Source organism: Mesocricetus auratus, unplaced genomic scaffold (genome assembly GCF_017639785.1).
Source record: "Mesocricetus auratus isolate SY011 unplaced genomic scaffold, BCM_Maur_2.0 Super-Scaffold_100015, whole genome shotgun sequence".
NCBI lineage: Eukaryota > Metazoa > Chordata > Mammalia > Rodentia > Cricetidae > Mesocricetus > Mesocricetus auratus.
Window position 1 is genome coordinate 21,500,623 of NW_024429198.1, and position 24,149 is coordinate 21,524,771.

General features: G+C 46.1%; 1 protein-coding gene across 1 annotated transcript in view; it reads right to left on the reverse strand.

Annotated features, from left to right (window-relative positions):
- The window catches only part of Trio (trio Rho guanine nucleotide exchange factor), a 275,905-nt gene that overhangs the window by 145,674 nt on the left and 106,082 nt on the right, over positions 1–24,149 (reverse strand). Inside the window, 5 exon segments of the mRNA XM_040757679.1 lie at positions 965–1,096; positions 8,840–9,031; positions 11,773–11,895; positions 13,081–13,593; positions 15,578–15,770. Coding sequence (XP_040613613.1) covers positions 965–1,096; positions 8,840–9,031; positions 11,773–11,895; positions 13,081–13,593; positions 15,578–15,770 — 1,153 coding nt within the window.

Here is a 24,149-nt window from a genome sequence, read left to right on the forward strand (position 1 = left end):
CAGCTGGCCTGCCTGGGCTCATGTAGCTATCCCAGTCTACCACCTGACCTGACACAAGTCATGTCACCTCCACGTCTTGGCGTCCTCCCTTGTACTGCAGGGTCAGTAACAGTACACACCTCAGAACTGTGAGCAGTAATACCGCTGTCTAAAATCTGTGCCACACGGCCTGGTACAGAAGTGGGCAGCAATCACAATTTAATATAGTACCTTAAAATTCACAAAGACTATGTTGCATTTAGTGCCTGGCCCTCCATGGTCTCATGCCTCAAAGGCTTCTTTCTCGACTGCTGTACTATTTGATGATCTGGAATCAGGAGGTGGGTTCAGCAAGTCAAAGTAGGTCACCAGGTCTAGGTATCTGAATGGCTTAATCCTGGTTCCAGCTTTCACCTCCCTGTTTCTTAAGGTGAGGAGCTCTGAGCCATGAACTCATGAGTCGAAATAGATCTTTGTCCCCTTAGGTTGTTTCTGTTGGGTACTGTGCTCACACCTATATGAAAGAAACTCACACTCTTGGATCTTGGATGTCTAAGACGGCAAGCTCTACACACCTGGAAAACAGTGTTTTGCACAGAGCATGTGACTGAAGCATGGTTCCCTTCTTCTCTAACAAGATTCAGTCACAAAGATCAAACTGAATTGGATTAGACTATATAGCACACAAATACAGATTTCTCAAATACGTGTAGAAAGAAGGCTGGCATTTTGCTTATTTAGCAGGTAAAAATACAGGCACCCTGATTTCCAAAAGTTTCAAGCCATGCAAAGACTGTTTTCTGGCCATCATAGGCTTTACTCCCCCACTTCAGCCCCTACCCAACAGAATCCAAATGCTAGATGAGTAACTACAGTTTAACAGGACAAAGAGCTTGTCTTGAGCTGCCCAAAACCTCCATCTGCAGCTTTAGAGCTACATTTCAACCCATCCATGCACTGCGCGCTACATAAAACACAGCCTTACCTCAGAATAAGCCAGGGTGATGTGCTCATAGATCCCCTGGTGATGATGAATGGCGTCTTCCAGGTCCTGCAGCTCGGAGGGAAGGTCTACCTCACCACACGCCTTACACCATGAGTCCACATTGCTCATGTACTTGGAAGTAAAAGAAAAAAAAAAAGATTATTGCTATCGATCACTAATCATTTAGGTTGAAAGGGGCATGCTTTGATAGGTGGTGTAGCTGAGGGAGAGCATAAGCAAATAACATGGTTGCAAATCACTGCAAATGGCTGCTCTGATTCTCCACTAGGATGTGCTTCTTGAACTCGGCCCCCAGAGACTGGGGGAGGAGCTTCTGGGGTAGGCAGAACCCTTGGAGTGAGCTGCTCATGACTCCAGAGCAATACTGTCTTACCTTGTCTGTTCTCTCCTAGCTGGCTTTCCCAGCCACATGGAAATCCTGTCTTCTACCTGCCTTGTACCCCAGCATGGGTAAGCATCAAGGCCACTCTTCGTCACTCCTCCCCACATCCCTCTCAGGCCCAGAGCGGCAAGGTGAGCTTCATGGGAGTGGGGGTGGGGGTGGGGTGGGGGCTGTCTGAAGCTTTCCTTTTTTCCTCTTGCATGTTTACAGGAAGACCGAGTCTCTCAAACTGTTCAGCTCAGGCTGGGAAGGGCAGCCTGCCTACTCTCACGCTTTCAGCAGCCTGGGATGCTCAGCTTGGAATGCTGACCTTGGTTCCAATCCCACTTCACTGCCCCCTCCCCACCATCACCACATCCACCTCCAGTACTCAGGAACAGTGATAAATCAGAACTCTTCACAGCTGAGTGTCAAAAGAACGCACAGAAGGCCCAATTAAAGAGGCTAATTCAATTAAGCCAAATAGATGGCAATGCACCCACGTGTTTGACCTCTTTGAGGCCAGTCTCTCACAGGTCTGTGCTCAGCAGCGAGGCAGAGGGTGGGCTACTGGGAGAGGGAACGCAGTGTGAGTACTGGGTACAAGGAGAGCAGCCTTCATGTTATTCACAATATACAGGAGCTTCAGACAGACGAGTCATCCACATATCGATTGCTCATAAAAGCTTCTGTACATGCAAACCTCAGAGTCTGAAGTCAGGTCACATGGCAGTGTCACCAGACAGCCTGTGGCTTCTGGTGGCTCCAAGCATCCCTCAACCACCACGAGAACCACTAATTATTTCCACCACCACTTCCATGGCGTCTTCCAGTGCTCTCAAGGCAACAGAGTCACAGTAAGATTACTCCAGACCTCTCCTCCCACACACAGACACACATAACTACTCCGGCATATTTGGAGTGTTTCTTGGGTAGTGTGCTCTAGAAATGTTAATCAGGACAGGTCCGATGCTGCCGAGTAATTTTCACTGCTGTTTCACTCTCTTCCTCCGTTTGTGCACTTAGTACCAATTAATAAGTCATTGTAAACCCTCTTCAAATATGAAGTGGTGGGACTTAGCCACCTTTATAAATAAGTCATCAGGTCCAAGTCAGCAATTAATTAGCTCATAGACAATAGCCACTGCCAAGCACCCCAAACGCAGACTTACAGTGTACTCCTAAGAGGAGGTAAGATGCTTCTTATGGCACATGCATTAATTAGATGCTATGCTAGTTCACAATTTAATGGGGAGCAGAGTCAGAGGGCACAGTATCAAATCTATGCATTTATATCCAATTTTTGAAACAACTAAAATCAGTACAGGACTAGATACACCCAGCATCAGTTTCCTGAAATAACAAAATACTTCAGTTGTTTTTCAAGAAAACCTTCCAAGATCAATTCAAAGATAGTTTGAAAATGAGTTTTTCAAGAATGGGCATGCAGAGGAAGCCAGCTCAACTTGAGCAACAACCTTCTCAGGGCACTAGGTCAAAATCTTCCTCACAAAGACATAACTCCTTCAGGGAAGAAACATGACACCAGTGAAGACTACAATGACATCTACATCTGGCAAAGGAGCCTGAAAGCTCCCATCCAATCAACACAGGCTCTCACTGGTCCCTCTTCTGCAGAAGGCTCCCAGCAGCCTGCTGGCTGACTACATAATGAAAAAGTTCTTTCTTTATGCAAAACCTGATGCCATGTTCCAGTTTCTGTGTACCTTAAGCAGAGGCCATAATCACTAGCAGGATGCATAGGACAGGCTAGAACCCCCAACACAGGGAAAAGCAGAGCTTCTAACACTGAAGGAAACTCTTCTTTAAGATGTCTTTTTTTTCTTCCCCCCCAAAAATATTTATTATGTGCTTTGGTGTTTTGCCTGTATATATGTCCATGTAAGGGTGCCAGATTCCCCTGGAACTAGAGATACAGACAGTTATGAGCTGTTGTGTGGGTGCTGGGAATTGAACCCTGGTCCTCTGGAAGAGCAGCTAATGTTCTTAGCTGCTGAACCATCTTGCTTGAGCCAGCCCAAGATGTCTTTCTTTCTTTTTTTTTTTTTAAGTGTTGCTGAACAGAAGATGAAAAGGAGTCTGATACTCTGCAAACTTGAGTCTAACAGGTGAGGGAGAAATGACTGACACAGCTTCAAAAGGAGACCCTGAACAATTACTTAGCAAACTAATTTACTCAAAGCATGGGTGTGCCTCAGGAGCGAGGGTCCCCCAGGAAATTTCTGAAACCATCCCCCCATATCCCCTTCCCATTTCCTGATGCCTCTGCCTAGTACAGGTGACAGAGGGACTGAAACTTCCTAGACTGAGGTAGCCAATTATTACTCAGAAGGGATTTCTCCTCCTTGGAAAAACTAAGTGGTGAAGATGAAACAAACACACTCAGGCATAAACCAGAGTTCCTCTCTATTTCTCATCATTGCTTTTGTTTCTAGCTAATAATTAAATTCTGTAGTAGCTCACTTTTCTCTTCTCCTCTGGCCATGGAATCACGGGACATGTGAACACTTCCATGCATGTACCAAGAATCTAGCTCAGAGACTCCAAACAGTTTAGCCAGTTTGACATGCAGCAAACGTGTCAGTGATCACTCTGCATGCCGCCAGCCTACTCCTTAATACACTATTGTTTCCAGACATAGCTTTTCCCCTAAATCCTTCCCATTCCATGAGAATATTGTTATTACCACAAACCAAGAATTATTAAGTCTAGACTCTGAAGAAAAGCATTCTCAAAGGTTTACTTACAAAATAAAATAAAGTTAATATGGGATGATTCCATATTCTTCTGCTTCCAAAGGGATACTGAAATGGTAGTCTATTCTTTTTAATTATTCAACTCAGACTCATTCCTAAATCATCCAAATGTATATTCCACAAGAGGACAAAAATGTATAAATCATTGTCCTTTGTTTTATATTTGTGTGTGTGTGTGAGAGACAGACAGACAGACAGACAGACAGACAGACAGAGACAGAGAGTTTGTTCATGCACATGTGTGCATGTTCATTCAGGTGTGTGTGCATGTTCATGCATGTGTGTGTGTGCATGTGTGTTCAGGTGTGTGACTGCAAGTGTCACAATGTGGGCACTGGCCTTGCTTGCAGGGCTCCTGCTGTTCACACCTGCATACATCAGGCTGGCTAACCTGCAGGCTGCTGAGCCCCCCCCCCCCACTATCATCTCACCACAGGAGTTGTGGGATTTCAGATATGCACTAATGCAATCCAGCTTTATATGAATCTGGGGATTGAACTCGGGTCCTCACTCTTAGGTGGCAAGTGCTTTACCCACTGTGCCATCTCCCCAACCTAATAAAAGTCACATCATTTTAACAATAAATGTTTCCTTTTTATATGTTAATGAAAAGTGTAGTTTTATACGAATGTAAGCTATTAATATTAGTATTAGGGTAAGTGCAGAGCAGCTATCCTGACGAGGACTGACTCAAGTCACAGAGCTCGATGCAAGGCCCAGGCATAGGAATGCGGTCAAATCCTGCTCTCCAAACTGTCTGGACAGTTACGTTTCTGGCCTCATTTATTCCATGAGGCTGACTGTTATTTCATTTGGTTAAGAGCTGTGCAAATATCCAAGAACTACACACCATTGGTAGTTAATTTATTTTTGACCCTTAAGGCTCAGAAAGTCATTAAAGCCATAGATGAAACAAGGCGATCTGTGTGCTGGCTCACACTACATAAGCTGGCTCACACTAGCAGCTCACCAGCAGTGGAAACATGCCTGTGGTCCAGCCACACAGTTGCTGGCCACATGTGCATGTGAACGACGGACACGGTGAAATATTTAATTTTCCTTCAATTCATGCTTATTTTCATTATGATTCTATTATTTAATTTTATTTAACCTTAAGTGGCTTCAATAGCCACATGCAGTGACAGGCTAGCACATGGGATAATTCTTAATACTAAAACTCAGGAGATTTAAAAATATAGTAAAAATTGATTCATTTTAATTTGTTGCTTAAAAATATAATTCCAAAAATACTTGCTATGAAATCTTCCTAACCCAAAGAGACTGCCCGTGGGACATGGCGCGTGATCAAGCTAAGTAAAGGCAGGCTCCTAGATAGTAGTTACCATGAGGTCACTAACACTGGCGGTCATCTTCCTGTCCACTACAAATGGACACTCTGACTCTTGACCACCAGTGGAAATAAGGGGATGAGAGAATGGTGGGGACAACTTTGGAAAACATAACATCTGTAAGAGATCATTCTCACTAAATTATAAGGTCGTTGGTGAACGACCAACACAGGAGCTCATGGAGACAGAGGTGAGAGGCTAAGCACTTCCTTGAGGCATGTAACCATCAGAGAACCCTCCTTCCATCAGCAAGGCAGTTAGTGTGTCACGAGTGTGAGGCACTGTGTCCCCTAATCAGATTTAAGTTCCTCATGAAAATTCTGAATGAGATTCAGAGAGGTCGTGGAGATGGAAGTCTAACTCATGGTGTCCACTTTTCTGGTCCTCTCTAGATGTGGGACCAAACAGCTTAAGCACAAAGAGAAGGCAGAGCCTACCTACTACGACTTGGCTTATTTGCTGCAGTTTTCCTTGTGTTATTAGGATTCCTTGGCTGTTTTCTTCTGTTTGGTAAGGGAAGAGGGTAAGGAGACACTTGCAAAGGTACCCTCCTGCTCCTCCTGCACGTGCTGGGTGTCTGCGCACAGGTCTCAGCAAAGTCCAGAACACAAGTCCAGAACTGTCCTTCCTAAGCGCAGCTGAGCCTCTTCTCAAGAGGTCGTATGTGCAGAGACCTGGAACATGGGGAAGCTCAAACAGGACCCCGTGCATTTCTCCTTAGTAACACAATCTTCTTGTTTATTCTCCTTCAAATTTATAAATTACAGTTATTCATTTCCCCCAAACAAGAAACCTTCGGGCTCTTTCAACATTGCTGCATGTTTGAAATGTTTACTAGTAGAACATGGGTGAGGAGATGTCCCCATAGTATGCATATTTAAACAAACAGAGCAGCAACTGATCTCCTGGGTTTCACAGCTGTGAATCCCTCCATAACGACTACAGACTGTCTCCCATGACTGCAAGCCAGTTGCCCCGCTCCTTGTTGTGGAATATGATTTTAACTGTGCCAAGATGTTACATTTGTGTATGCTTTATTTATTTAACGATTTCGGGATGTTACACTGTTTGTGCTGCATTTGTTTAATTATGTAAAGATGTGCTGCATTTGCTTCACCTTGCCTGCCTAAGGCACCTGATTAGTCTAATTAAGAGTTGAAAGGCTTAAACTGGAAAATAAAATTAAAAAAAAAAAAAGAGTTGAAAGGCAAGCCAGGCATTGGTGATGTGCGCCTTTAATCCCAGCACTTGGGAGGCAGAGGCAGACGGATCTCTGTGAGTTCGAGGCCAGCCTGGTCTACAGAGCAACCTTCAGGACAGCCTCCAAAACTATACAGAGAAACCCTGTTTTGAAACACCAAAAAAGAAAAAAAGAAAAAAAAAGAGTCGAAAGGCCAATAGCTAGACAGAAGAGGGAGAGGTGGGGCTGGGGAGCAGAGAGAATAAATAGGAAGAGAAATCTAGGCTCAAGAAGAGAAAGAAGATGATGAAAGAAGGAGGAGAGAACAGATCCACGCACAGGGCCAGAAGCCAAGCAGCTGTCAGACAGACAGACATAGAGACAGCAAGGAAGTAAGAAAGGGTAAAAAGCCCCAAGGCAAAATGCAGATAAAGAGAAACAGGTGAGTTTAAGTTAAATGAGCTAGCCAGACATGAGCATAAGCCAAGGCTGAGCATCCAAAACTAACAGTAAGTGTCTGTGTCATGACGGGAGCTGGTTGGTGGCCTAAAAGAAAAAGTCTGGTACAGCTCCCCATGTTCCTGCCATCTCCAACAGCAATTCACCACCTCTTCGCTCAGCGGGTTGCTATAGCCACAGCACGGCTATTGAAGAGACACAAGTGAGATGCACAGCTGCCTTTCTGGAGCCATGACGCCCTATGTCCGCGTGCATCTGCTCTGTATCCTAAGGAGCAGAGGTAGCCATCGGGTCGTGGAGAGCATGCTCATTCATGCCGAAGGAGAAACCTGTTACTTTAAACCACACTCCATGTGTTTATCCTTGGTCACAGAATTGGTTAAGCGCGCAGTTAGTAAGATACCCCAGCAGTGAAATCTGACAGACTCACTCATCACTTTCATGTGATGCCATTAAGATTTTTCTTCCTGTTTATATTCCACTAGCTTCTTTCCTTGCTTCACACTTTAAAGGTTTCTAGGGTTGAGATCATTGTTAATTACTGTCTTGTGCAACACAAGACTGCCCTGCTGAAATCCTGGGCAAGCCAGGGCCTCTTTTCAGTTTTGTTGACAACAACTGTCGTCCACAGAGGCCGGTGTGAGACGAGAGAGAAACTCTGTCCTTCTCAGAGGCATCATGCAAATCCTTACAAGAGCAGTCTGGTCCCTTCGAAAGAGAGAGAGCTACACCAGCATTCATCTTTTTAAATAAGTCACCATCACCATCCACCTCTGTCCCAACAGTCTTCACTGTGAAAGGTCCCTGCAATGTGTGTCAGGAAAGGTGTTTGGCCGACAGCATACTCCCTGCAACAATGCCAGACTCACAAGCCACCTCTCGCTCTCGGCTGCCTTCCCAGTGTCTATTCAGACAGCTGTGCCTGAGCTGAGGCGTGAGGCGTGTGGTGGAATCCGCAAATCCCTCTCTCAAACAAGACTCTGTCTAACAGCACCTTAGCCCATGAAGCCAATGTGAGGTCAGGATCAACAACACTTAGTGAGGGTGTGCAAACAGCCTGCCCAAAAGCCATTCCCACACAGCCTTTGCAGGCACAGCCTCCCTATGGCTGCAGAAGGCCAAAAGGCTAGGTCTACCTCACCTTTGCGGCGGGGTACCAGTAAATCTACCAATCCTGGACAAAGAAAATGAATCAGCTGGAGGGGTGCTCGTGTGAAGGGCCTCCTGGAAATACTCTTTTTTTTTTTTTCAGTTTATATTTAGATTAGAAACAAGGTTGCTTGGAAATACTCTTTCCCTGACAAAGAAAGACAGGAACACCACTACCATCTCTGCCAAGACAAGACACTGCCGTTGAGAGGCTGGGCTTGGAGGCAGGTGTACATCTTAGAACCATCGTAGGAGGCCCAGCCAGTTGCAGAGACACACAGCTGGCTGGGCTACCAAGGGCTGGGAGCACCTCTACAGCACCCCGATGTGGGAGCTAGTGAGGGCGCTCTACAGCTCACAGTATTGCAATGCAGGTAATAATGGGAACAGAAGGAGTGAGGAGGATGGGGAGGAGGGAAAGGGAGTAGAGAGAAGACGGGAGAATGAAAAGCAGCCACTGCTTACTATTACAGATTAAACACTGAGAAAAGCTGAAATCTGAAACTTCTGAGCTACACAAAAATAAGGAGACATGCTCTGGCTCTTGCTTTGTGGGCTGGGGGGGTTACAGGTACTGACCTTTTCAGCCTTCTGGTGGAAGATGGAGGACATGTCCAGCAGGGTGCTGCGCTCATCCAAGGCTGCTGCAAATGCCTTCCACTCCTGCTCCAACTGATTTGCAATCTGCTTAATCTGCTGAGAGGCATAGTGGCCTGACTCCACCAGGCGATTGGCCACGGACATTATGCGGTTTATATTTACATAAACATTCTGCAGGGAAGGCAGAGGAAGAGGTTCATTGGCGAGGCAGACAGACAGACAGACAGCCTCTGTGGACAGCGGGCTAACAGGTCCCTAGTTCTGAAGGCAGAATTACCTGGCACCCTACATCACACATCATATTCTCTGGATTCCCATAAACCCCGAGTTGGATTCCAAATTCTGTTTTTAAAACTGTAAAATTATCAATCAACTCACTGAAAGGCATAATTGTTAGCTACAAAGCAATCAGGCACACAAGGGGGTCCACACAAATATACTATTACTCACTTCTTGGCTTCCAACCCTGTCAAGGATCCAGATGGCAGGACCGCTGACAGATAATCAGAGAGAACTGAAGGAACCCGACGAGAACCCAGGAATTGACAAATCCACTCTTAGCAACCAAAGGCTATTTGTGTGAAGACAAGCTCTCCTTTCTGGATAGACCCAAACCATCTTTTTGTGCCAACAGAAAACCTCCAAATGGATCCACTCTCTCCCAGAAGTGTGAATTAAGGTAAGGCAGGAACGATGTACTCAGATTAAGCAGAGCGTTTCTGCTCTGCTGATATTCCTACCCGACTCTATCAGTTGACAGGAAACCAAGGAGTACACAGGGCTTTGCAAACGAAAGAGAGGCTGCGCTCTGCGTATTCAAAGCATGATCTTGCAGTGGGGTGTCTGCCTGCCTCCAATCCTCTCTGTTTATTGTGGCAATCAAGGATAAGAGGAAACAGGGAGGCCCACAGTCAGCAAATCCCAGGTTATTCGTGTATTTTATCCTTATGACTTTGTCCTGTTCCTGCGGCTCCTGCTGTTCACTGTTAACTTAGACGGCTGTCCAATCCCTTCTTTGGGGTCTTCTCTGCCTGCCCACTCCTGTGAGACACACTGCTACCACCTCATGTGTGGCCCTGCAGCCGCCTCCTCCCTGCCATAGGTCACCTGGGTCCTAACCCTGACCTAGAGAGTCCTTTCCTTTGGTCTCTCCTGGTGCCTTCTTTTGATTATCCTTTCTGCTATCCCCCAACCAGTTGCTTTCACACAGTCAGAGTTGAGGGACCAGACAAGTCCACCCCACATTCCTGTTCTAGACACTCACAGACCCTCAAGTTCCCAAGCGGGAGCGGAGGCAGAGGGTACTGCAGGAGGCTGTGGCAGCCGCTGGGAATGTGCTCCCTGCTCAGGTGGGTCTATTAATGCTTGAACTCACTTCCTTTAAATGAAAAGCAGTGTGCTGGGGACACACTGAGCATTTGCTACGCTTTGTCCCCAGCTGATGGCACTACTAGGAGATGGATGGAGCTACAGGAGTAGGTGTGCACTGTGGGGACTACTGGGACCTCTCCCTTCGCTTTGTGGGCTTCCTGGCTCCCGTCAGGCAACTCTGATTCACACACACTTCCTGCCTTAGAACTGTCAGTGTCAGAAATAAGAACCAAGCAAGGATGGGCTCAAAGCTCTGAAACTGAGCCCCAAATACTCTCGGCTCTGGCTGTGGGTCTCGGGTACTCCGTCTCCATGGGGAAACTGAGGCTGGTGTCTTCTAGGCTCTGACTGTGGGTCTCAGGTGCTCTGTTTCCATGGCGATACACTAGGATGTAACACCTTCCATTCCCATCTACTTTTCTCCTCCTCCTGTTCCTTATCTCTCCTTAAAGTGGCTGGATTTGCTAATGCTGTTTCTCTGAATCCCTGAGAGAAAAGGCCACTGCACTCTGTCAGGAGAGTGCATGCAGAGGCTCTCGGTTACAACAGTTTGAATGACAGAAGAACAGTCCCCTGAAATGGTCCTCCTGGGGGAACCACGGACAGGGATCATCCACAGACTCACATACTCCTCCATCGTTTTCATTTCCTAAGCAGACTACTCCCATTACTCTATCATTTTCAGCACAACCAGGGACATGGTGACCCACAGCCCTACAGAGCCTGTACCGTGTGGCCATGTGCCATCCCTACTACAAGTACCTATGCCTTGACTTTATCCTCAAGCTTGCACTTTATGCTAGAATGAGTGTCATTTTTGGTAGTCCCAAAGATGGTTCCTTTAGAGACTGCCTACTTATGTACTTGTATTTAGGCGTTTATTCTCTAAGGTCCCTCAAAACAATAGGCAATAGGAGTAAGAACTGAAAGCTAGTTGGCTTCGTCTGGCATGCATGATGGCTGATGGCTGGTGGCGGTGTCAGAATAAGGGGCAAGAAAGGTCCCGAAAGCTCCCAAAGTGCTGTTACCAGTACAGTAAGAATGAGGGAGGGAGGGAGGGAGGGAGGGAGGGGGAGGGGGAGGGGGAGGGGAGGGGGAGGGGGAGGGAGGGGGAGGGGGAGGGGGAGGGAGGGGGAGGAAGGGGGAGGGAGGGGGAGGAAGGGGGAGGGAGGGGAGGGAGGGGATGTCAATCATACTTTCAGGAGTTTCCCTACTTATTTAAAAAATATCACAGGTGTTGATTATGATTTTTGAGCACTAACTACATCTTGAAAGCCACACTTAAGTGTTTTATACACACAGAGTAAATAACACAATATATCAAAGAAATATCAAAGAAAGACAATGTACCCAAGTCATAGAGAAGGCAACCGAGGGTCAAAGAGGTCAAACAGATCGTCCAACGTCATATAAGAAATGAGAGTGACAACTACCATCTCTACAGCCATTGTCACCCGAAGGCCCCACACAGCCTGTGTGAGGTGTGATTACTCCAGCCACTCACTGCCTCCCATCTTCCGCAGGCCCTGACAACAGCTTACCATACAGTTCATGGCGAAATGATTGTGCTGTGTCTGAAGCTCCATTGCATGAGGGTGGCTGGTCCCGATCTCCGTGTAGCTGTTTAGGAACAGGCCTTTGTTGTGTGTGATCCAGTCAAACATCTAGCAGAAGGAAAAAGACAACTTGGGATCACTGCAGAAAGAAAACTGGCTGGAGGGTGGGGGGTGGGGGTGGGGGGATGCTTCTCTGAGGTGCCCCCGAGCTTGCTAGGGTTGGTGCCTTTAAGAGCAAATGAGAGTTTCTGAGGCAATGGATCCCAAGAAAGTCCTGTCTCATAGGGAGGAACACGGCTGGCTCCCCTGTCTTCTGTGCCCAGGCCCCTTCCTCTAGAAAGTGTCCCACGGGTCACACTGCTCTCCCTCTGAAGACCCAAGGCTGGAACCAGGACGTTGGCATCCCTCTGTACTAGGACCTATGCAGACATTACGAACAGCTGAAAGAATACACTCTCTCTACACAGAAACCTGAGCAAATGCAATTAACAAAATTACCAGAATATTTCAAAGGACTTGAGAGTTGAAGACTAGGTCTCATGTAAGCCAGTGATGCCGACTGTCATCAATCTAAAAATCCTTTTAGCACCCTGTATCAAAAATTTCTAATGTGGTTTTTTACTTTCCAGTATGCTTACCAACCAGTGGGAAAACAAAACTGAATGGCCACAAGTTAAGACATTACTTCACCTATGTCCATGGCTTGCAAACCATTTCCGTTTGCAAGCATCCTTTTCTTTCACATTGCAAAGAACATATTATCTGGTAATGAACAAGCATTCACTCTGACCAGCTGTCTCTAATACACAGAACGAAACATGAGGATATTGGTCATTATTGCCCGCATCACCTAGAAACTCATTTCTAATGGAATCACTCACCCTTTGTTAGAAATGACACAGTATAGGTCTGAATAGGGTTTGCTGACTTTGTTGGAGAAGAGGGCGGGTATCAGAAAATCTATACATCACTGCTTTTAAGAATACAATTGTGCAATGTGTACTTAAAAAAATCACTCCTGCTTGCCTTTCAGGTACTCTTCATCAAACTACCAGTAGCTTTTACTCAGCCTTTCTAAAATAGCACGGTATTGTACTAAGAGTAAAACTGGAGGGCAGATTTACGGAAGGCTTCTGAACGTTCCCTTGCTGTGGAACGCAGACTGGAACGACAGACCTGTTTTACCTTCCTCCTTCTCTCTGTTTCCTCACATTATCACACCAGTCTTAGCGGTGAGACCCAGTGTCCCAACAGCTTCCTGCTGTCAAGCTGGCATGCCCCTCCCACTTTTACCTTCTCAGCATCCTGTTCAAACAGCCGCAGCTGGAAGCACTGGTCCAGCTTCAGCTTCCTCACATGCCACATCTGATGCAGATGCTGCCGGGTGGAGTGCAGCCTGTCCAGCATGGTGGACACCTTGGGTAAGAGGTTCTGCAGGTCGGCGTTGCCCGAGCCCGAGTTCTTTTTTGGAAAACTGTCACTGCTCTGAATCCGCTGTAGCAGCTTCTGCCCTTCCAAATCCAGGTCCTCTATGGGGGCCTTGATCACCTTCTTCTTCAGCTGGGAGTGCTCCTCAATCATGTTCCGAGCCCCCTCTAGGTCCTGAGGCAACTCCTTCTTTGCAAGAATATCCTGAAGCTCCTCGAGCCGCGATAGCATATGGGCTGCACTGCTAATGTAGTCCTCGAAAGCTACTCTGATTTCAATCCATTCCTCGTGGTTGTATTCCAGGCAGCCATCGAACTCAGGAGTTAGCTGGGAAGGATCAACTACTTTGGTAAGGCCTTCTAAAGAGACCATATTTGTCTTAAGGGAAAAAAAATTACGTATGAGAAGCTGAACCAGTCTCATGTGGTCATATCATCCTGCAACTTACAGTGGTCACACATGGATTTTCAAAGCTAAAAGTAACCCGCTCCTGGAAAACCCAGCCTATGCCTGGTTCTGCCTCCCCAGAACAAATATGGGCGGCTCATCGGCAGCATGATGAAAAACTCCATTCAAGTAACACTTCGGTGGGAATGCCTAACAGCATAGAATTGTGAATTTCGCAAGCCCCATGTCAACTACTATTTATTATGAAGAAAGAGAAGAGGAACTAAATCTTAATCTCACTGATACCTCAGGCTTCACAAGAGAGCTGGTGAAGGTGATTTCACAGAGTGAAGACAGGGGAAATACCGCCTTCCCTGTGATACCCTGCTACAGTCCTGTGCAGTCTGAATGTTGCACACAGCCTGCCCTGCATCCCAATTTAACACCAATGAAACCCAAGCTTAGTACAGTCTAAGCAAGCTCTCTCGGCCTGGTGCGTCGGAAGGGAAGCCTACCGATACTGATATGATGTCTCGAGGAAAACTGGGGTGGTAAGAGGCAAATGTGAAAGATAAGGAGCTGCCCTAGAACTGAAGGATAAATAGTCTGGCTAATCCACCATCACCTCCAGCCAGCCAGAGTCCTAAAACTTGACATCTCCGCACTGGCATCACAAACAGCGTAAGGCAGCTGGGATGGAAAGAGCAGCTCAAACCTGAGCTGCCTTTAGCCTACAGTGGTCCAGGAGGCTTATGCCTATCATCTGCTTGGACCATCAGTAATCTCCATGGAGGCAGCCACACAGATGAGGCTGGTAACCATTCAGAGACAACCAGGTCAGGAAGACGATGGGCAAGCGACTTCAGGAGCCCAGCATAGGAGACTAGTAAATGAGACTAGTAAACCTGTGAGTACAAATTACTACTTTTTATTTAGGACATGTATAATTAAAATACATCACACTTTAAATTTTCCATTAAGCAAATATCTAAGACCCAATAAATTATCTTTCGTAACTACTACTTATTATGAGGACAAAAGTGTTCTACATATTTCACTTAAACCACTTGAAAGCAGTTTCAAATTTAAATTAAAACCAAATTCCAATTCCAGATAGAAAAAATCAGCACTATAGAAAGACTTTTAAAATCAAGTAGTGCACACAAGGAGATACTTTGAAAAGTGCAACAACTGATACCTCTTCACTATGCAACATTATTTGCCTTAAAAAGTGATTCTTATACATTGAAAGCTAATATTTAGGCAGAGCACTTCTGCCGGGAACAGTTATAATTTATTATAAGAAATTATTCAAGTCCTATTACCGAGCAGAACCTAAGCCAAGCTTTGAGCTGTCTGGAAAACTTTCCTCCTGTAATCATCACATTAAACTGACCGAATCAAAACCCTGTCATAACTACAGCGGCTTAGGGAGTGGAGGCTCTCAGTGGGAGAGACAATAAATTAACAGGCTTTCATTTACCTTTTATAACCACCTGGCAGCCCTCATTCAGATCTAGCTGCATGCAGAACTGTACAGCACTAAAAAGACCACCTCCACTTTTACAGATGAAAGACTCATCATGTAAAGTGGCCCGTGATTCGCCCCACTATCAATAAGGGGATAAACTCAATCCCTCTGCCATTCCCTTGCCTCCAGGATGAAGTAACCACCACACACCTTCAGCCACACAGCCCTGTGCGGACAGAGGGAGCTGTTCAAGTGAGGTGCCAGGAACAGGTGTCTTCTAAGGTACAGCAGCCCCACACCCTAACCCCCGAATGGAAGTCTGAACCCCTGTGTCAAAAGACACTGCACTGGGATAAGGCACGAAGCCTTTTACTTTATGCAGTAATTAGTTCTACTTATCATATGAGACAGCTAGGTCCTGCTCAACATGGTCTTTAAGGACCTGGCACCATGGTGAGGATCCATCAGCTTATTCACCATGCTTTTGAGTGCAGAGACTGTTACCTCAAATTCAAATTTAGAACTGCCAAAATTGGTCCTCTGTTTCTGCCAGAAGTTGTCAGGCTTGATTATCAGAGCGATGTGGATGCAGCAAGGGAAGGACTCCTGCAAGATCTTCAGCAGTGGCTTGATGGAGTCCCACTTGGAGCCGCGCATGTCCACGATCACCGTGAACCCTCGCTTGCAGACCTCTTCACTACAGAGAAAGAAAGAGGCCGAGGAGTCAGAGACAGGAGTTCAAATCTCCAGTACCCACGTTAAAAAACTGGGGTGTGTTAAGATGCAGAGCACTGGCTGTTCTTCCAGAGGACCCAAGTTCCTTTCCCAGCACTCACATGGTAGATCACAGGCATTTGTAACTCCAGACCCTCTTCTGGCCTTCATGGCTACTGCATGGGCAGGTGGAGGCAGTGCACAGATAAGACAGGCGGGCAGAACACTTATACAAACAAGGTAACTGGGGGTGGGAAGCGGTGTGGTCATGCATTCCCGTACTCCCTGCCCTGTGGAGGACACAGACAGCAGGGTCCTGGGGCTTGCTGACTGCCAGTCTAGTTCCAGGTTCTGAGACGTTCCAGCGTAAGAACAAAAGCATTAGAGCAGGGTATCTGGTACCTGCCTCTGAGCTTCCAAGACCACACCCACAAAAGTATATCTACTGCCACATAAACATGCATACACCCCCAATAGGCATGCTCATATGGGGTTACACGGGACACCCACATGTGTGTACCCATACACACAGCTAGCAGCTGCAGCTCCTACAGCTTGGATGTTAGAGAAAGCTTCCTGGGGATGTACCCACACACTGACCTCAAGAACCAGAGTGCATTGTCCTTTTACCTGGGCAGCTCAGCAATGCCTGTTCCCTCCCTGGGTCAGAGAACAGAACCAGGCCATAAAGGAATCAGGACAAAAGGAAAGATTCAAACTGGGCTCAGCTTCAAATGCCTTTAAGATTTTAATTCTTCATAGATACAGTGTGGCGTTCTGTCAAACAGTAACCACTTTGCTAGTCTTTTGTGTATTGTTAACTGAGAGACGCACTAATTTAGTAACTACCACAGACAAAGGCCCCTGGGGAGCACTAAGGGGGTACACATTCACAGTGCAGCATTCAGGCCCCAGGTTAGGGACAGCAATTATTTCAGGATTCCTAAGACCACAAGCAGAGCCAACAACCCATTTGCACGGGTGGCGATGCTAGGAACTTTTCAAAGTCCACCGTGATCTCTTCCTCTAGCCCTGCCCCACCAGGGGGTGCTGGACATCATTTTGGCTGGCTCTGTGGGGGAAATCTAGGTTTGTGCCTTTACTACAATGCATTCATCTTTACATCTGCTTGCATGGATGGTATGAGTGTGGTAGTGGGGGTGACAACGCTGGCTTCTGGCACAAATCAAGACTGTTAGGAACACCATGGTCTTCCTCTCTGGGCTCCTGACAGTTAAACAAAAAGATCAGCTGCGGCCACACATGGATGGGGCTCAGCTCCAGCACAAGGATGCTGAGCGGAGGTCACTGGAGACAGAGGCAGCAAGCAAGACCCATCTCAGAGAGAAAGGGGGAAGTCGCTAATTTTATTAAATCTCAACACTGGAGAAGACGGAAGGTCTGCATGATGTACATCTGCAATAAAGATTAAATACATGTGGAGGGCCGGGGATGTATCTCAGTGGGCGGGGTGTCTGTCTAACAGGAACGAAGCCATGGGTTTGACTGCCAGACTGCATAAAGTAGATGTGCAGGTACATGCCTGTAATCTCAACACCTGGGAGGTAGAGGCAGCAAGATAACAAATTCAAGGCCATCCTCAACTATATATTGCATTCCCAGGACAGCCTGGGCTACATGAGACTTATTCTCAAAACAAAACAAAACAAAACCAGGAAAACAAAGCAAACAAAAAATGAAAGTCGAGGTATCCTTAAAGAGGAAGACAGGCATGTGATTTTGCTACATTGTAATATCAAGGATATTTATCAAAAACAAAAATTGGTCCTGGCTTCCAAATGACTCCAGAGCTTAGACACCACTATAATCCATTATTACAAGATAGATTCCAATGGTCCACTTTGGGTAGACGCCAGACAGCAGCAGACTATAACCAGGTAAAGACTAGCCTACAAGTCTGGGACTCACACCTGAGACCTGATGGACTCGCGGTGAGGCCATGTGGGAGGGGTCTGCACCTAACATAAGCATCCAACCTTTAAGATTTCTGCCTTGTGCAATCTCCCAAAACTACTCTCAACTCAAAGTCCAGAAGACTGTTACTGCTGCAAAGAAAACAAATGTCAACTAAGGCTTACTTCTTTCTCTCTTACACAGGCTGGATTACCCTCCCTTTGCCCTTTGCCCTCCAATGCCTCCGAGTGCCTCACTTCCTTCCCTGTGCTGGCTCACACCATCACAGCAACTAGTTTTCAAACGTTCACACATGCAGAGTTCAACAGGACATCCACATGACTCTAGAAGGTATGTCACATAAACATCCCAGAAACGTCTATTGTAGAACTCAAAGGAGCCCTGGTTTGCGGGCACAGGAGAATAATGATTAAAGCCCAAGAGAGGAAACAGATGGTCCAGCAGTCTTGCTTATCACCTGTCCTAATTAGCTTTAGCTGTCTACTGGATATAGCCTAGAGTCATCTGAGGGATTTCCCAGCAGATTGGCCCATGGGCATGTGTATGAGGAACTGTCTTGATTGATGTGGAAGGGTCCAGCACTCATGGGAGGGTGGGTCTGAGCTGAATAACAAAGATACATGAGCATGACCCAGAGCAAGACAGCAAGCAGTGTCCCTCCATGGCTCCTGCTCCAGGTTTTCCCCTTGAATTCCTGTCCTGACTTCCAGTGATGGGTTATGATCTGGAAGTGTAAGCCAAAAAATAACTTTCCTTCCCAAGTTGCTTGTGGTCAGGGTGTTTTATCACAGTAACAGAGAGAAAATTACAGTGCAGCCCAAATGTTAATGAAGCTTTAAAATGCTATGAAGAACCTGTAACACCCTGTAGAGGTTAAGCTTGTCAACTGAACTAAACTAATTGGGTTAGTAGAGTAGACCTGTTATAGTATCTGATAGTATTTCCAAAAACAAAGAACAAAGGTTCTGGCCCAATGAGCAGATTCTTCCCTTGATAAGTTCATCATGATGATAGTATTCCAAGAAGTAGGTTACTAAATGCATCCTTGCTGTATCCTGCCTGCCCTGACTCCTTCCTGTATCCTCTCTTGTGTTCATTCCTGCCACCATGATGTGGTGCTCTGGAGCCCACTCCACAATGACAGACTGAAACCAGTTGAAACGCTGAGTTAAAATCAACCCTGGGGCTTAAGAGATGGCTCAGTAGTTAAGAGCACATAATGTTCATGCAGTGGGCCCCGGTTCTGTTCCCAGCACCCATCACATTCAGCAACCCATTACCACCCTGAGTGCCACTCTAGAATTCACCACCTTCAGCCTCTGCAAACACCTGCTCTTGCACACACTGCCACACACACCACAAAATACTAATCATCAAAAAGGAAATTAACAAATATACTCCCCACATACTTATCAACTGAATGTGGCTGAAAAGTGGCTCCAACTCTCACACTGTTGAGCTCACTGCTCCCCATCCCAGATAGGGCCAGGGCCACAACACTGCTAACATCAAGAGCAAAGGCATCAGCTGCTTCCTGGCCCACTCACCAAGCCTAAGGTGCCCAGATCACAACTATTAAGCGTCCTGGATCTCCATGGATTCTAACTGGGCTTGTGATCCTCCAAGGTTCTGTGTTCAGAAAGTGCAAGGACCCAGACAGAGCTAGGGCAGCCGAGGCCTATGAGGAGGCGTATCTGGCTGCTAAATCTCAGAAGCAGCACACGTCCTGCTGAAGCAGCCCACTCCAGGGCCACAGGAAACTGAAGCAATCTATCCTGTGTTTACTAAGGGCTGTTTGGTAGACTACATTTCATATATCAATCTTCACTACACAAAGATATTATTACTAATACCTTGCGGCCTGTCTTTCTCCTGACAAGGTCCTAGGCAGTAGGCACATAAACTGTAAAGCCCCTCTACTTGCAAGGGGCTTAAAAGGGACCCTTTGTAACTCCAGCAGACGTAGGCAGAGAACAAACCAGAAGTTATATGCTCGGCTTGAATGGCCTACAGAGGATTAACTCTTCTGCTTCTCTGCCATCAAACTGTCCCCACCCAGCAGCTTCCTCATCACATGGTGATCACATCACAGGGCACAGAGCCTTTTATAGTGGGTTTTTGTTTGTTTGTTTTCTGTTTTTCACATTCAAAGTCAGGTATCCTAGGGAGAGCAGTAACCTGCAAACACCCCTAAGTCTAACTGCTGTACTTCATGATCAAAGGTACATACGCAACTTGGTCTCCTAGCCCTGCCTCCTGGAGACAGAAACTGATCTTGGGAAACTGTGGCTTTAACTAGTTAATCTAGCAGTTTTACCTAAGAGACTCATGTCATCTATAAAACAAAGATCTCAGATAAAGCTTAGGCCCCTTCTGACATGGATCTTTAAAGAAGAAAACCCTCCTGAGTTGAGATGAAGAAAGCCTTCCTGAGTGTTTTCAAATCAGTTCATTAACGGTCTTGGCACTACTTGTAAACAACGAGAGTCAAGGAGTCAGGAGAGCTTATCGATTTAGCTACTAGAAAACATCCTTGAGGAGGTAAAACATTCTAGAACCTAGGGAGCAAAAACTAAAGCTAAAGTAGCAATAGAAAAAACCGCACAGGAAGGCTATTTTCACAACTTCAGGAACCCCATGATGCCATTCAGATTTCTGCTGCCAGTGCTCATCCAGGCATGGGTAGGGCTACTACAAATTGGTCCTACAGACTCCCCTGTGGCTCCAAACTGTTGGCTTTTTCTCTTCTTCCACTTTTGTGTCTGTCTGTGCATGTTTGCATGCATGTGGGTGCTGCATGTGCCTGTGTACACATGTGTGTAGAGGGCCAAGGTTGATACAGGAATCATCCTAGATCTCACTGCTACCCTTATTCATTGAAACAGGGTTTCTTACTCAAACCCAGAGTTCACTGATATGGCTAGTATCACTGGTCAGCTTGCTCTAAGAATGGCCATCTCAGCCCTTGCAAGGCTGGCATCACAAGCAGTCCGCCACACCTAACTGACATTTGTGTGGGCTGGAGTACAAACTCTAGTCATCACACTTGCAAGGCTTACTCTGGTTTCTCTTCAGATTGTGTAAATCTTTCACCTTTTACACTTGCAAGGCAAGTTCCTAACTGTTGATGTTTTTAAGGGGACAGAAGCGGTAACACAAACACCACAGGGACACAAGTCACATTGTGTTCACTGCTGCGTCTTGTAGCCAAGACTGCAGTGTCATTTGCCTTGTGGCACCATGACAAAGGGAAAAAACGGAAGCGTGAGTATGGAAGGAAGAAATTCTTGCACTATATCTCAGACAGCTACTACACACCAATTACTGTGAGAGGTGCACATGGACTATCTTACTCAGCATTCACAATGACCCCAAGATATACTGGTTATCATCACCTTTCACATAACAGTAACAACAGCAGTCACCGAGGAGTGGTCCCAGGCCTAGGCCTCCATCAGCACACTTCCCCACAAATAGCCATTAGCCCTACACTACCTGCTAAGAGCTAAGCCTAGGCTACCTTTGCATCTCTGAAGAGTATTGGTGGAACAGACAAAGAAAAGAGGTCACAAAGGCTCCCAGAACCTACACAGAAAGGAAGAGCCGGCTTTGTGCCTCTCACAACCTTTCACAAATGATCACACAACTGTATTACGAGCAAACCTCTGTATCCAAGAAAACAGCCACACTATTAATTTACTGATGACATTTATTGATCCTACTGTTTATCAATAAAGAAACAGATGTCTGTTTTGAAGTGCTCCCGGGAGACATTGAGCTTGAGGAACTTCAGAGAGGGGACTCAGGTTGTATCTACCTCTCCCCAATAGGAACACTATCATCTCTCCAACAGGACCACTATCAGTTCTCCAACAGGACCACCATCATCTCTCCAACAGGACCACCACCATCTCTCCAATAGGACCACCATCATCTCTCCAACAGGACCACCACCATCTCTCCAACAGGACCACCACAGAGCTTTCTCCATCATCACACAGCAAATACCCCGGTTACTTGTTAATTACTATTTAATCAAAGCCTAACAAAATACTATTCCTTGTAATCTGGGACTGTAAATACAAAAGTAGATTAAGATAATGAAATGAAATGACTGCATTCAGTAGATGAAGCATCATCAAATGCACTTGAGTGTTTATGAGAGAAACTCATATGCAAAATGATTGGGGTACTACAAAATACTCCAGAGGGAAATTAAGGAGAAAAACAAGATTGGTAAAATCTGATAAACGGCGAAGCTCTGTCTTTAAGTGTATGGGTTATTGCTGCACTGTTCTGTTTATTTCTACGTGTGTACTCATAATTTTACACACACACACACACACATATTGTTTAAAGAATAAGGCACCCAGATGAGGTGGTACATGAACTGGTTATACAGTATCAATGAAACAAGTGAAACTTTCCCCCTAATATCAATGCAGACTTTGTAGGCAGATAACCGATTATTAGTTGCATGTACTTTTCCAATTGCTCAATCATTTTTGAATCACCTGAATGAATATCAAATGGAACCCATGACCATGCAGGTGCTAAGCTTGTATGTACTCCACCCTCGTGAGACAGCTGCAGCCCACCCTTGCAGGCCCTGTTACCTGGTCACTGCAGACACACAGTGACTGTATTCCAATGAACATTTTAATGGAAAAGCTCAAGAACATCTTCAACAGGTTGTACCATCAAGGGCAAAACTGACTTTTGTTGTCCATCGGAATGCTTGGTATTAGAGGGCACAACTGCCTACCCCGGCATCAATCTAAACAGGGAAGGACTGTCACACACCACATAGTTGAGTGGGTCTACTCTAGTACCCCAACTTAAATGTTTTTTGTTCTTGAACTTTTTTTATATTTAGTTGTATGAGCAGGCATGTGTGTGCACGTGGAGACCAGGAGACAGCTGTATAATCAGTTCCCTCCTTCCACTCTGTAAGTATTAGGAGTTCAAGTCAGGGTGCTCGGCTTGTCGACAGCCAGCTTTATGGGCAGAGCTCTGTTTACCACAAACTCACTGCACCGACACCAACGGTAGTAGTTACTTTTCTCAAAGCTAACAAGAACAGCTGAAGCAAGGAAAGTTTTTATCCTGGCTTGTAGCACCGTGGTCCATCTGGAAGCAAGGAGAGATGGCTGATGCTATGGAGCCGTCTTTCTCCTTGGTTGTTTTGCCAGGTGCTATGTTCCTGACCTTACCCTGATACTTGTCTACATGTCTTCCTCAGCTAACTGAGCAATTTCCATTGCTTGATTCTCTGCTTCCTCACCATAAATCTTAGTGGACTCAGGAAGCAGTGGCCGTATCACAGCCCAGAGGTTACACTGTTGTGAATATTTCCTCTCGGAAATAACTTAGACTTTCATTTGCGTTGAGCTTCAAGTTTTCAGCATGCAGGCAGAACACAGCCAGATTCTTTACCACAAAAGAACAGAAATTGACCTTTATGCCAGTTCAAACTGGAATCCTTACTCCATCCTGAAACTCCACAATCGTCTTTACATCTGGCCTTCTGGTCTCCGGGAGGGAGCCCCAGTGCTATGTCCAATTGAGTGCTGCCTGCGGGACTCTAGGGCTCTCTACCTGCTGTCCTTTGCTTCTGCATTCCTCCTATAAACCTCCTACAACAGCCTATGAACCACAGCCAGACAGCCACAGCAGAGGCCCCTCTGCAGTTCCAAGCTTCTGTATCAGCTGCTTTTCTCACCATTGTGACAAAATCCTGAAAAAGCAATGTATGGAAGGGAGGATTTGTTCTATCTCATGGTCTGAAGGATTCAACCACAGAAAAAGGTGCGGGGACAGAGTGGCTCTACCTGTGCTGGCAGCTGAACACGTAGTCTTCAGGAGACAGAGAGATGGACATGGCTACTCACGGGTTCTCCTGGTTCCTGTTCTCTTTGTACCATCTAGGTAGCCAGGATGGTACCTTCCACATACAGGGAGAGTCTTGCTTCCTTGGTGAAACCTCTCCTGAAACTTTCTCCTAAATACACCTGAAGGCCTGTCTCCTAGGTGATTCAAAATCCAGCCAAGCTGAGGAGACCAACCATCATACTGACATTTTATACTCTTTGGTCACAGGGCAGGTCTCTTAAAGTTACTACCAATCCCAGGTCCTCCTACTACTTTTACACACCCTAATTTGGGCTCTTTGAAAATGCCTCCTAACTGTACCATAAATGCAGTTCATGTTCCCATGTAGCATGTGCCTTTCAGGACAGAAATGTCTAAGGATTTATCCTTCTTCAGAGGGAGGCACATATCCAAGCTTCCGCACACCCCTCTACTGCCAGACATGGCCACCCCCTTAGACTATATCTAAATGTACTCTATTTTCCAAAACCTAACTGGAACAATGAAATAAAGATTTTACTATAGGAACAAATGTCTTCCACCCATTGTCAGTTGT